This window comes from Aulonocara stuartgranti (assembly GCF_965226115.1).
Source record: "Aulonocara stuartgranti genome assembly, chromosome: 12".
NCBI lineage: Eukaryota > Metazoa > Chordata > Actinopteri > Cichliformes > Cichlidae > Aulonocara > Aulonocara stuartgranti.
The window spans coordinates 5,059,785-5,073,571 of NC_138948.1; the positions used below are offsets into that span (position 1 = coordinate 5,059,785).

At 40.2% G+C, this 13,787-nt stretch overlaps 1 protein-coding gene across 4 annotated transcripts in view; it reads left to right on the top strand.

Moving 5' to 3' along the window:
• Positions 1-13,787, top strand: part of LOC309719569 (ral guanine nucleotide dissociation stimulator-like) — a 56,941-nt gene that overhangs the window by 5,730 nt on the left and 37,424 nt on the right. The window contains exon 1 of one of the 4 annotated variants that reach the window (XM_082555738.1): positions 6,383-6,641. The exons of 1 other annotated variant lie outside the window; for it this stretch is intronic. In XM_082555738.1, the coding sequence (XP_082411864.1) occupies positions 6,546-6,641 (96 nt within the window). In that variant the 5' untranslated portion in view covers positions 6,383-6,545. Of the gene's footprint in view, positions 1-6,382; positions 6,642-9,550; positions 9,655-13,787 lie in introns of those variants that run through there. 2 more of the 4 variants (XM_082555740.1, XM_082555743.1) reach the window with 2 other exon arrangements.

The following is a 13,787-nucleotide window of genomic DNA, read 5'->3' on the forward strand; positions in this document are numbered from 1 at the left end:
CCAGCAATCAGATTTAAGTTATATACCAAGGAGTGAATCAATGATTCTAATCCAATAATATTATGAATATGATTCTGCATTATGAGTATGTTCAAGTATTTTTAGTACATTTTAATGCTAAAACCTTTGCACGATTCCAACTTTTACATAAGTACTTAAATGTTTGTCTCATAACTGTACAAAATATTTTTTTAAACCTTTCATGTATTTCATATGTATCAGAGCACCGGTCTGCACATGAGCCTGAAAACCTTAAAGTCATTCTGATCTAATGTTCTGCTTTCCTTTTAGCACCTCTCTCTCTTCATCATAGGAAGACATCATTCAAATGACTCATATTTAATGCCTTTTCAAGTACAGTTTGATTTACATAAAGCTCTAAACCATTACCCCCTAAAAAGTTAAATTAACTTTTATAACATTTAGTTAACCAAAGGAATATATTTGATCACAGTTCTACCATGGAGCCAACTCACAACCACCTGTTTCACAAGCCTGATGTGACAGTTAAGGGGTGGAATGGAACATTTTGTAAAAGCAAATAAATCCTGAAGTAAAAGCAAAATAATGAATTTTAATTTTTGACCTTGAAGATATGTTTACAAGTTCTTTGCAGCCTAAATATGACAGTGTCATAGTTGTGCAGGAAGTTGAACACATAAGCTTCACCCCTTTCCTTTTCCACCTCCTGACATCTTTTTCTCATTACTGATTGGTTCTTGTGTTTTCTAAGTGAAATCACCTGCCACACATTCTTTTTGCCTTCCATAACTTCCAACCATCCTGTCCATCTATCCATCAGTCCATTTTCTCACGCTTATCTGCTCATCTATCTAAGCATAGAAGCCCAGATCTCTCCTTCTCTCTCCCCAGCCTAGCCTTCTCCTCGAGCTTTGCCGGGGAAACACCCAGGCATCCCAGGCCAGCTGAGAGATAAAATCTCTCTAGCATGTCCTGGATCTGGCCCGGGCCTCCTCTTGCTAGAACGTGTCCAGAACACTTCACCCAGGAGGCATCGTGTCAGATGCCCGAACCACCTTAACTGGCTCCTTTTGATGTGGAGGAGTAGCAGTTCTAGTCTGTACTCCTATCAAATGACTGAACTCCTCAGCCTGTCTCTAAGGGAGAAGCCAGCCACCCTTAGGAGAAAGCTCGTGACTATAGGTGAGGGTAGGTATGTAGATCGCTTTTTTACAGTTCAGCTCTGTCTGACAGAGAAAGAGTGAGCGTAAAATACCTAATCATTTTTTCTGAAGCATGTTATGATGGCTATATCCTTTATGTATCTCATAGGATGAGCACATTGCCCAAACCTCCTCATTAACTTAAAACAATGTTTATTTATCCCAGCAGCCAAAATATTGAATATAGCCTAAAACGAAATAGCTTAAATAAACTAGAATAGCTCTATAAAAATAAGTATAGCATGACAGAAAATATATGAAAGGGTTGGTTTAATAAAAAAAAATGAAAAAAGTGAATGTTTAGTGTCATTAAAATAATCTTAGCCAAACCTTCAGCTATAAAACTGCCTGCACATAAAAGTGAAACTTGTCTTTACATCTCCATCATTTTGAAATTAGCTTCAAAGACACATATTGTTCTGTAGTTCTCTTTTCAGTTCATTGACTTTCTGAAGCCTGTTTCTTGTCAGCAGCACAATAAGCCTAACCCTCTGGATTGTGGATGCGAACATCAAAATGACAAATTTGATGTTTACAAAACAAAAATGATCTCATATCAAATAGATACGACCTCTTTTTATGCTCAGAGAAAATCAGATAAGATTAAAACATTTTTATTAATTTGCAGATTATTACCATTAATGTTGTTGAAAGTTGTGAGGAGCAAAAAATTATATTTAGATCAGTTTAAAAAGTGTGAAGGACCAGATTTACCCTGTCCTTGACAGGGTCTTAAAGATCTTCTTGATTTAAACTAGGTTACAGGCCAGTTTTCAATAGATAATTTCTGTTTGTTTCTATTCTTTGCTCAGTCTGCTGAGCAAAGAATAGAAACAAACAAACATAAAGGTTATATTTTCCTGTTTACATGTTTCTTTTGATCTTTCCTTGAAAGTCTCGTGTTAAGAAGTCAGAACAAGTACTGTTGTTGTTGTTGTTCTGTAATCTGTAATCATTTGTCTAAAAGCAGCGTTTAGCCGTAATAACAGGTTTGCACCCTGTAGTCGTGTCTCGGATGAACTGACTTCTCGTGTACCTGCACCGCCCGTCCTGTCTTTGTCTGAGTCCGCAGGAAGCCGAGCTGCAGGTTACACTCTGGCTTCCTGTCCTGGCTGTGTATCTATAGACGGAGGAGGAGGAGGAGGAGGTCTATCTTATATAGCCCTATGAAGAGCCAGCTTTGCCTCCCTGTTTCCATGACAACCGCTCTCCTACAGTATTCATCCGTGGGACGGTCTCTGCATCTGAAAGCAGTTCCCAGTGGTGTTTCAGGCCCTCTCGCTCTCTTTTCCTTCAGCTTCTTTGCTACTTCTTTTACTTCTTAATAGTGTTTTTAAAAAGCAGCGGCAGTTCCTCATCTTTACTGGCTGCTGTACTTTTAAATCTCCATGTTGAGGATCATTGAATTCAGCACTTTTTAAATCAATTCAAATTTTCTACTCAATTCAATTCAGTTTTATTTATACAGTGCCAAATCACAACAGCAGTTGCCTAAGGATGCTTTATACTATAAGGTAGACCCTGCTATAATTCTTCAAGTTCCTCAAAACCAGCGATTATTATTTCAAGAGTGACCTGTGCACAAAGGATGTGCAATAATATAGAGTCAGACAAATAATACAAAGACACATTATACATGTTCACAGTTTTAAATAAGCATGTGTAAGAATAACTGCAGATACATGTAAACTTATACTTCAATGAAATAAACCCCTGAACTGAAATAAAACCAGTACGCTGTAACAGAAAGAATCAAGTGCTTTTTTCCATATAAACAACACCACCATAAATATCTTTAAGAGTCAACAGTTTCACTTTTGTAACTATGAATATAACATACAATATAAACCATAGGCTGGATCATTTTAACATGCACTCAGTCTTATCAGAGTTTAGAACAAACTTATGTCTGATTAGAATTTTTCTGAAATGCATGAGATGTGATACATTTAGCAGATGTGGTAAAGTATTCTTTCTGCCTGCACTATACACAGTGCGGTGTAGTTTAGGTAGAGCACCACTTTTCCCTCCTGTGTCGCCTGATGGTTTGCCAGAATCTCTTCGAAGGAGTCTGAAATTCTTTTTCCGTGGCCTCTCCAAACTCCTCCCATGAATTTTTGCTCCAGCCACTGCCCGAGCTGCGCTCCGCTTGGCCTGTCAGGACCTATCGGCTGCCTCCGAAGTCCCACAGGTTAACCAAGCCCGATAGGACTCCTTTTTCTGCCTAATGGTTCCATTCACCACCGGAGTCAACCATTTAGTTTGGGCGTTAGCACGGTGAAAGGCACCGAGCACCTTGTGGCTGCAGCTCAGTGCAGCAGCTTCAACAATGGAGGTGCTGAACATGGTTTATTTGGACTCGGTGTCCCCAGTCTCTCTCGGACTGCTGTTAAAGCTCTGCTGAAGGTGGGAGTTGAAGATCTCGGAAATGGGAGCCTCTGCCTGGCGTTCCCAGTGATTAGAAAATCGACCCGCAGTCTAGGGTTTTCTTGGTGCCATGTGCACTTATACACCCCTGTGACCTGGAAGAAACCCAGAATAAGTGGAAGAAAATGGATGGACGGAAGTTTTGTTGATATAAATAATACGTTAGGCTCTTGGCTATGACTGCTAGGCACCATGATTACATCATAATTTCTGATGTAAATAAGAACCTTCAGGGGTCTAACATATACCTGTGCGCCAAGTTTGGTTGTTCATCTCCTGATTTCTTTTTCTAAAGTGTAGAAAAAGAACTGCCTGTAGCTCGATGGCTGCAGTTTGTAGGTGAATAAAAGTGGACCAGGAGAATATCCTTGTGGAACATCTGCAGGAGGTGTGAAACCTTTGGAGACTACTGTCTGAGTTGTACCAGAAATACAAGAATAAAACCATTTAATGTGCTGTTGATCTAAGCCAGCTGAGCATATCTTTTCTACCAGAATACCATAATCTGCCGAATCACATGCATGTGATAGGTCTACAAAAAATGCATGAGAAAAAATGAAAGACTTTCAGAAACAAAACGTGTCTTCACAACGCTAACCCTGTTTTTTCACGTCAAAGCAGACTTGCTTCCTTTCTATCAGCATTTCAGCCATTTAGGGTAACAGCCGTGTGACCTACATACAGCGACTTTCACAAGAGGTATTTTGAGTCTTTGCAGAAGCACATTAAAGCCTTAAGGTTCAGGCTGCAAACACGACAAAGATATTATATCAGAATGTCAATACGGAGTCCAGCTGGAGGCGAGATGGTTCCCGGTGGGCTCTGAATCAATCCTGCTGCTGTGGGGAAACCTGCACCTACACACAGCAAATAAAAACATGAAAGACACTCTGAGAATATGTCCTGAAAAGGTTTGTTTTATCTCAGCCGCTCCGCTCTAGTTTAAACTGAATACTTTACTTTTACTTCTTTTTGTTTGTAACCCGCAGCTTCAATAACAAGCTTGTAATTACCTCATGGATCAATAAACGAGCAGATAATCGGCCCATGTGTCTCCTCCACTGTCAGATAGAGCTGATTCACAGACTGTCGTCTGACACCTCCTTGTTTCAAGTGATAATTGGTGACATTTTCATGGTGCTGCTCAGTAATTTAGCTTCAAAGCTTCAACATTTGCTGGTTTAATGAAGCCAGAAGTGAGCATATTTGGAGAGGGTGGAGAGTTTAATTATCAGCTAATTCTAGCATACTCCATCCACACACTCTACAGGTATAAAAGTAGAATGACGCAAATACCTGCTAATTAGTGCTAAGTAAAAAACTACTCAGTCAATTTTTTGGATGGCTTATACTGTCCAAGAAAGACATTAAAATGCTCCAAAAGGCACCAACAACACAAATGTAGTTGAGAGGTCAAGTTCAGGGACAATGAGGCCCAGTCAATAGTGTCCATGCCCCTGACTCCAGTTTTCCCCTACAGTCATTGGAAAGGGGTAAACTCTGCATAGAGGCCAAAACCAATGTTTTGTACCAGGTAAACATGTTTAGTTAGATCGTGACATGGGGACACTTTTTGGAGCCATCCTCATGTTTCCATTTTAGGAACTCCAGTTTATGGGCTTGGAGATTTTGATTAGTTTGTTTTGTTGTCCTTTTATTTGACATCCAGTTTGATAAATTTGTATATTTGACAACAATAATGTTTTTTTAAGTACAAAGTGGCCACGCCCTAAAGCATTCTGCGGTATCATTATCTTTGAGTCTAATAATAATTGTTGCATTCAGTAAGACTAGTGCCAAAGATCATAAACCCATCAGGAAAATGTTTACTGAGGTCAAGAGAACATTTAGGTCATTTTTACCATAAATTTCTATGAAGTCTTTGTTATACTAGAGGCATCAACTGCATGTTGCAGGTTTGAGGCACACATGCTGTTTTTTAGTTTCAGGTTGTATTTGCAGTAAGTCAAGTTAAATGTGAGTTAATGTAAATTCTGCAGCAATAAAGCTAAAATTGCATTGTTGAAAATATCTGCAAAAGTCAGTGCTGCCCACGTGCAGTGAAGGAGCACAGCAAAGAGACCATCAAACATAAAATTTAACACTAAAATCCAACCCCAAAAAAAAAGAGAGAGAGAGAAAGGACTTTGCTAACATCCTGTTGAAAAGATCTTCAGACTTTTAGACTCTCATCAAACCCATAAAAGAAAAATAAGTTTTAGAATAAGGGCTGGTAACTCAGCAGAATGCGTGCCTTCACATTTACCAGCGACATTAATGAGAAGAGAGTCTGATTCATACATCAGCCTCTGAAGCAGTCACCCTGCTTCATCTTTAATGGGCTCACACAGACCGTCTGGCACTACAGGAGCAAAACAGAGCTGGTCCTTCTCTCCTGATTAAATCGCTGCAGCATAATGAAGCAGAAGCGAGTCAGACAGCAACTCGGAGGACCCTCTGTGTACTTGCTGCATTTTATTTCATTTGGCGAGGTTTTATTTTTTCCGGGCAGACGTGTGCTTTGGTTCGGTGGCGAGTCCGAGCACCTCCGTCTGAATGTGAGAGCACTGCGGTCGTGGCAAAACAGCTGAGTGGTGTTGGGCAATACCCCCAGAGGACGGACGGAAAGACGAGAGAGCAGCTGCTGACAGTTAGACGCTCCTTGGTGAGGAGGAGAAGGAGGGGAAGAAAGGCGAGAAGAGGAAGAGGAAGAGGAAGAGGAAGGGGAGTGGATGGTTGTTGGTGTTTGGGGAAAAGGAGGTGGAGGGGTTTCTTTGAGGTGGATTTCTTTGCAGTCCTCTGTGATAGGACTGCGAAGCGAGCAGCCAGACTGGGGAGCTCCTCCTTTTTCATTTTTTCTTCTGGTTTTATTTGTGTTTTTGTTGTGGTTGCGTGCAGTCGAGCGTTGGCTGCACGGTGCGTTCAGGGCACAGCATGGAAGCCAAATCCCTGTTCAGCCTGCACAGAGCGCTCGCTCAGCCTGTCAAGATGTGCATGTTCGATTTCCCCGTCACCATCCTGGACGACCTGGTGAGCTCTGATACCGCGCCAGGCTGGCTGGGTGTACGTGTGTGTGTGGATGCAGCGTGTGTGTGGAGAGGAACATAAGTGCATTCATACATACTGTATATGTATCTAGTTAAATTTTAATTGCTTGAGTGTGTGTGAGTGTGTTCCTGTGTACTAATTGCATATTTGATACTGTAGCATATATTCGTGCATGCTTACTGTAAAAAGAAGACTGAATGTGTATTTTAATGCAGTATTAACGTCTGTAGATTATTTTAAAATGGACACAGGTGTGTTTCTTAAGCTGTATACATCTATTAATTTGTTTACTTGTATGGCTGTAAATGATTACAGTATTGAGTGTGTGTGGTTTACAAGTGAAGCTCTTAGTGGACGCAGAACGATAACACTCACCATTCTCTGCTTTTACTTATTTTCTTTTTCTGGCCAGAGAAGTTAATTGCGTTGCTCTTTTATGTCTTCGTTGTTTTGTTTGACTCGTTGGAGCAGTTACAGCCACTTAGAGCTTTTGGACAAGTCCTGTGACTTACAAGCAGTCAAATTGAGAACATTTTTGCTGCCATTATTGGGTTAATGTAATTGGAGTGACTTTTTTGGTTCTGTTTGTTGGGACAGGTTATTTTTATTCCATCAAAGCTGCTGGTCTGTCTCAGTTATGCAGGAGGTCCGGTTTAGCATTAATGAGAAGGGCCAGTACCTTCCTGGTTATAATATATCAACACAACTAGTGTTGTGTGAAGATGAATATCTTAAGCCAAAAATGAATTGTGCCTAAATATAACTGAAAGGTTTCTAGTGGCTGAGTGAAAGGGACGGTGAAAAGCAATTAAAAAGGAAACAAATTAGCAAGTGGGCAAAGAGAAAAAACGAAGTATTACCTAACTGGAATATATACGTATATAAAAACCCTGGGGTTTGTCTGCACCCCTTTACTAAAGGTTCTGTCAAAATGTGCTGAGCCCAGGTTTGCAGGTTGCGTATGTTCACCTGTTGACCTGCATGTTTCCGTTACCTTTTCACCTGATCTGTCAGTTTGCCTTCAGGTTTTGCTTCTGGCTGTATTTCAGAGTCTGTCACACTCTGAAAACATGGTTTCAGGCTGTTTCTTCACATGAATCTGTTTGCATGGGGACGGATGCTTATGTGTTTATTACTGCCAAGTTTTTTCTTTTCATTGTTGCAGAGCTGTGACATAGCATCGTCTGTGTGTGCGTCTGTGTGTGTGTGTGTGTCGGGCTGCTGCTGATATAAAACTCTGCACACCCAGGAAAACATCTCCCTGCAGATAAAGGTGTGCCCCTTGAAATCCTGACATGTTTGGTCGTGTCTGTAATGATCCCATGGTGAATGTAGTGAATGTGTTGCTCTTAATAAAATGTGCGGCTGAAAGAAGCTCATGATTTAAATGGTTTACAGGGAGTTCTCTTTAGTTGCACGTACACTGGTGTGAGGGTTGCGGGAGCTTTATCTTCAACAGAAGGATTTTTTTTAAGTAATACGTTTTAATAGTTTGATTATTATTTTTTCAGTATTAAGTCGTTAATTATTCTGTTCTTGGGTCTTCACCTGCAGTTAGTCTTTGGCAGCTATTTAAATGATAGATTCTTGGCTAAAATGAAGCTGCAGTTTTAGACATGCAGGTATGGATGTAATATGACAATTGTGGAAACAATGTGAGCTGGCAGCCCAAGCAAAAACTATTCCAGACAGCCATTTTTCACAGTTTGAGCTAAGCCACACCAGCTTTATCAGTGTTTTTGTGCCACAACATCAAGCTATCCTCCAGCGTATTGCAAGCCCAGTGGCCCTTTAAACTTTAAACATGTCGTTTTCCCAATACGAAGCCAATGCACCAAAGAACCAAAGAAATTGTTTACCCCATTTATCCAGCATCTGTGGGATTAACTGGAAGACCAATCATAGGCCAGAAATTTTCACCTTATTATCAGTGCTGAATGTCACTAATAGATTTGTGTTTTAGTATCACTGCAGGCGGCTTAAAATCTTCCTGGACAACATCTTAAAAAATGGGGAGACATCAAGAATTAATGTAACAGGGGTGTCCACATAGTTTTGACCGTGAGTTATCCAGTCTTTCTGTTTGAGGTTTCAAGTGTAAACTGAATGAAGTTAGGTGTGATGGTGCGTTCGTGTGCAGGTAGGTTGGCTGCACAAACCGTCCTCCTGTGCCTTTGTTTGGCAGTCTGCTCCACCTGTGAAATACTGAACATGTTTGAACTAAACTGCAAAGTCTCAATGTTTCCAGTGTGTGATTGGAAACGACAACGTAGTCGCAGTTTTCAAGGTTAATCAAGGACAAGAAAGTTTTTCTTTCATAATGTTGTTGTAGGAAATCTGCTCTAACAAAAATATTTAATTAGATGTGATCCTCTGCTGTGCTGTCAGTGTGAGAGGTGGATATGTACTGTCAGCTGATCGTCTCTCTCTAACTCTCACTTAGTGGCTCAGCTGTATCACCGGATTGTGTTTCATGTGGCCCGAATTCTTCTCTGGGGTCAAACAAAGTCACTTGCGCTCCCTGCTGTTAGGCTTTTGGTGTAGTTACGGCTGGATGTGGCTGAAAAAAAGTGGAGACTTGCAGTTGTAAAGTCTTTTTATTATTAAAAAAATAGAGAATTGACTCTGGTCTTTTGTCAAGTTTGAGAAAGAAAAACTAATGAAATCACTTTGTGTTTTCAGGGTTAGCCATGGAGACTAGAAATTTATAACAAACATGTTACAATGACTTTAACAAAATGGTTTTAGGGGCTTAGAAAGTCACACCCAATGCACCAGCACACACATGTAATGGTATGCTAAATTAAATAAAGGCTCTGCATGTCCATACTGGTGTTTTGACTCATTAGACCTCAGGTTAAGGTTGTCTGAAGCTCTAGTTGTGTTTCCATCCACCTCTACTAAAAAGTGATGTGTGTGATAAAACACTGTGTATTCCAAGCAACAATGCTATACTCGGAGATCCCACTGGACCTGACACTGCTCTCAGATGACTGTAAGTAGTTGTGGTAGACTTGTAATAGACTTTCTTTACCTACTCAAATTAGTACTGGGCCTTTTCCTCTTTAATTTGTTGAAGGGTTCAACAGAGTTTATATGAAATTGCTCATTTAAGGCTACACTGATGTTTTCACTGACTAGATCGCTGCTCGCATTAAGGATGGCAACTCTCTACTACTGTATCATCCAGCTGTACTGAAAAAGGGTTTAGGTAGTATTAATAAAAGCCAAAAATGTCATGTGTAATACAGGTGAGGGTTTCAAACAAAACATTATTCAGTATTAACTGTGAGCTACTCTATAGGGCAAATAACACGTTACACCTTTGGATTGAAGCCCATGCCACGAAGCTCCTGGTGCACAGTTTTTGTGCTGTTAATGCCAGAGAGGACTTTCATGCACGAAACACCTGAGCAGTCAGTGATCCTGCTCCGTAATTTTGTAAGATTAAGTTTTAGCTCAATTAATTTGTCTATGTGGTGTTTTTGGCTGCTCTAATGTTAGTGCCATTTTTGTAACTGTACCTCATAGGCATTAAATTTGTTCAGTGTTCTTGTTAAAACTGTTAGATAACCCATGATATTGATGGTCAAAGTTCAAAATTGATTTGTTTGCAGCTTTTACCAGAGCTGCTTTTTTCAACCTACAATATGAAGAGGATATCTGTTGTATTTAGGACATTTTGTGGGCTCAATAATACTGGAAACTATAAGGCGAATAAGAGTTTTGACCTATTAACCCTTTAAAGCCGGTCGGAGCGGACACGCTCCATTTTGCGTAACTATTTTTAAATCCCGTAGCACTGCAACCACGTAAGCTAGCGCAATAATTTTTTTTGCATATGAAACCGGAGGAGTTGTACTTACATCTTATGCCATCAGCTTGTCCTAAGTCACAGTTTCCTTCCACATATAGCTTTGCAAAAACTGCATAAAAAGCACTTGCAGCAACAAAAACATAATATTCCAGAAACACGCTTTGCCGATCCGATCAGCTGTTTGTAACACTTCCTACGTCCATCAGCGTGAACTATCGCATGTCCGGCATGAACTGCCCGAAACCGGAAGTGACGTACATTGCGGAAATGTAGTTTTTTACCTTCGTGGCCATATGAGCCTCTACTTGTGTTTTTAAAAGTTATGTTTGACTTTATGACTTTCTGTGTCGTTTCTGGGATGCTTAGGACTCATATTGCACTGCTGGAAATATTTTATTTTGATGCATATGCTGTTATTTTGCAAATTTGCACTATAATATATTTTTTTGTTTTTCCTGCAGTATATGAAAATTGGTGTATCTCAAAAATAAAACTATGAAGACACTTAAAATAAATTTCCTGTGGTGGGAAACTAGTTTGTGCAACTTTTTTGTATTTACAGTTTTGAGGGATAAACCTCTTAAATTTCTCTAACTAGAAATATATGTTAAAAAAACAAAAACAATTTTAAATTTTTTTGTAGTTTATTGCACTTTTTTGCAATTTATGTAATTACTATGCACTTAATGAATACATATTATTAAATTTTGGGCTATAATGGTTGTATTGATGTATAGCAACTTGAAATACTCCAAAAAATGGCTCCACAGCATGTAAAAATATACTATAAGCTCTGGCAGACTTGGTTCTATGGTAGGTCTTAAAGGGTTAATAGATGCTTCTAAAGAGCCTGCAACTTTGTGTGGTTGCCATTTTGCATTGGATTGAGATTCCACACATATCCCCAAACAAACAAAACAGCTGATTCTGAGGGGATTAGGTTAATTTTAATGGAATAACTGTGCTGTAATAGCCTTGCTAGCTTTACCAGGCAGATTTCAGAGCTGTTTGGTGGCTGTAGTGTGTACCGTTCACAGAACATTTAGTATGACCACTCCATGAAACCATGCTTTATTGGCCTGTTGGCTGGTAGTGTTATTCTTAATAAAACGTCTATTCCAGTATTTGAAAATCACAACCACCTCTTGTGTTCCCTAGTGTTTCTTCTAGAAAGACAATAGCTTTCTGTATTTGTGGGGCATTGCTGTCTTTATTCTAACCTAACCCCAGCATGCAAAGCTGTTCACAGAGTGTAGCAGTATTTTATGGGCAAACAGCAAATATTGAATGCAGAATGCATTATTCTCCTGTTTTATGGGAAACAATGTGTTACTGTCAGACTTTCTTAGAGTGGTTTGATGCAGTTTATTTCCATATTTTCTGTTTTAGTTAAAAACTGTAAACTTTGACAGACTGTGATCAGCTGTTCCTGCAAACAACATTTGTTTTCTGAAGCAGGTTAGAAAACAAGGATGTGCAGCACACTGATGAGTTGCTTACAGCCAGTGATCAGGAAGAAAAAGTTTAACTGTCAGATGTTGTCAGTTGTCAAACTATCAGTCGACTCTGAAGGAAGCATCTGCAGACGTGTTGATAATGTTCACTAAGCAAGGCTGAGGATCTGAGCCATATTATAGCCATATTTAGAATCAACATTTAGACAGTTTTCAGCAGTTAATGAGTACGATGAGTGCAGCGTTTTGTTGTTGGACAACAGTATCCAGACTTTCTTTCACAGGCAGTCAGTGTACTATTAGTCCTTTGCTCTTAGCTCCCACTGCAACCATGAAGCCGTCAGCAATGATCATCCATTTCTGATGTGGGTCATTAAACAGGAAGTCCTGAGGGGCACACGCAGGCAGGCATGGGTCCAAAAAGAGAAAGAAGAAGAAGCAAAAACAAGGCGACTTGGCCAGACAGAAGGCTGGAAATCTACAGCTCAGATAGCATGATTGACAATTTGGCAAGGAACTCAAGTGTGGGTATGCTCGCTGAAGGACCCGAAGAGGAAATTGGAAGCAGGTGTGCAGGTGGATGTGGAGGTGGAGGTGATATGGAAAGGCAGGAGTACACCGGAGACATTTGGACTGAAATAAAGTGGCACAGCAGAGCAGGAGTTTCTTTTCTTTGCTTTTCCATCTGTTGCTGTGGTTTCTTTCAAGTGGAAGATGGTTTATACCCCGGACTCATTAAAGAGCAGAACACCACGGAAAATAACATTCCTGTTTCCAGGCACAACCCGGAATAAAATGTTGATGGTTGTGTTGCTTGGTTGTGCAAGTTTTGACAAGAAGGATAAATGTTTGATATAAAAAAAAGGGTTGAGTTTTCCTTCGTCTGCCATCTTGATATTCTGGAGCTAACTCCTCCAGCCTCCAGTTGTAGACCTTTTGGGCTTTTTAAAAGTGGAAAATTCTCACTTTAGGCATGAAATGGACACAAATCAGCACAGACTTACTGTAGCTCCAGACTCAGAGGCACTTAAACTATGTAAATGTGTAGTGGCTTACATGTTTGCCTAACAGTTTGATCCCAGGAGGTGACACACATCCCTTTGGGGTTGCAGTAGGAAGGGCATCAGGTGTAAAAACTCTGTGATGGGCCCTTGTGAATACAAGAGAAGCCAAAAGGATCTTAAAGTCTTGTAATGTATGTCAACTGACAAGAAGTGCACTCAGGAAAAAAACAGCAGTCCCAGGAGAGGTTAATGTTGACAAGGTGAATCTTCAGGATCCTCATACGGCTGACCCTGATGTTAGTTTAGCTGCTGTATTTGTAAAATATTGAGCTGACAGTGGACGAGAGAAAAGACCTACGATGATAAAGATGGACAGAGCAGAGAATACAGCCATGCTGTAGTTGGAGAAGAACAATGGGTGACTGTATAAGACATGCAATTAAGCTCACAATGAGTAGCCTCTTCAGACTGGTACCCTCTTCCCCCTGGTAAAAAGCAATATGGCGCAATTTCCCTAAATTTGGGGAAATTAATTTCAGGTCCTGTGTAATATTTGTCATTCAGTTGCATTAAAATGATATAAAAGTCACCAGCATCACAGAAAGACTTGAAAGGTCCAGTTCATTGACTTGAATTAGCAGAACTGAGACCTAGAAGGCCGTGATTGAGTGCAGCTACCTGTCTCTGCACACTTTTCAGTCAAAGCTTTTGCCAAATCCAGATGGGTGAGTTATAACCAAATCATCACAGGCTGTCATGATGGCTGAACATAGCTTTAGGGACCACAACAGGATTGTGCACTGTGGTGTGAATATGGTTACTGCTGCTGCAAAGTTGGACTTGGACATTGGAG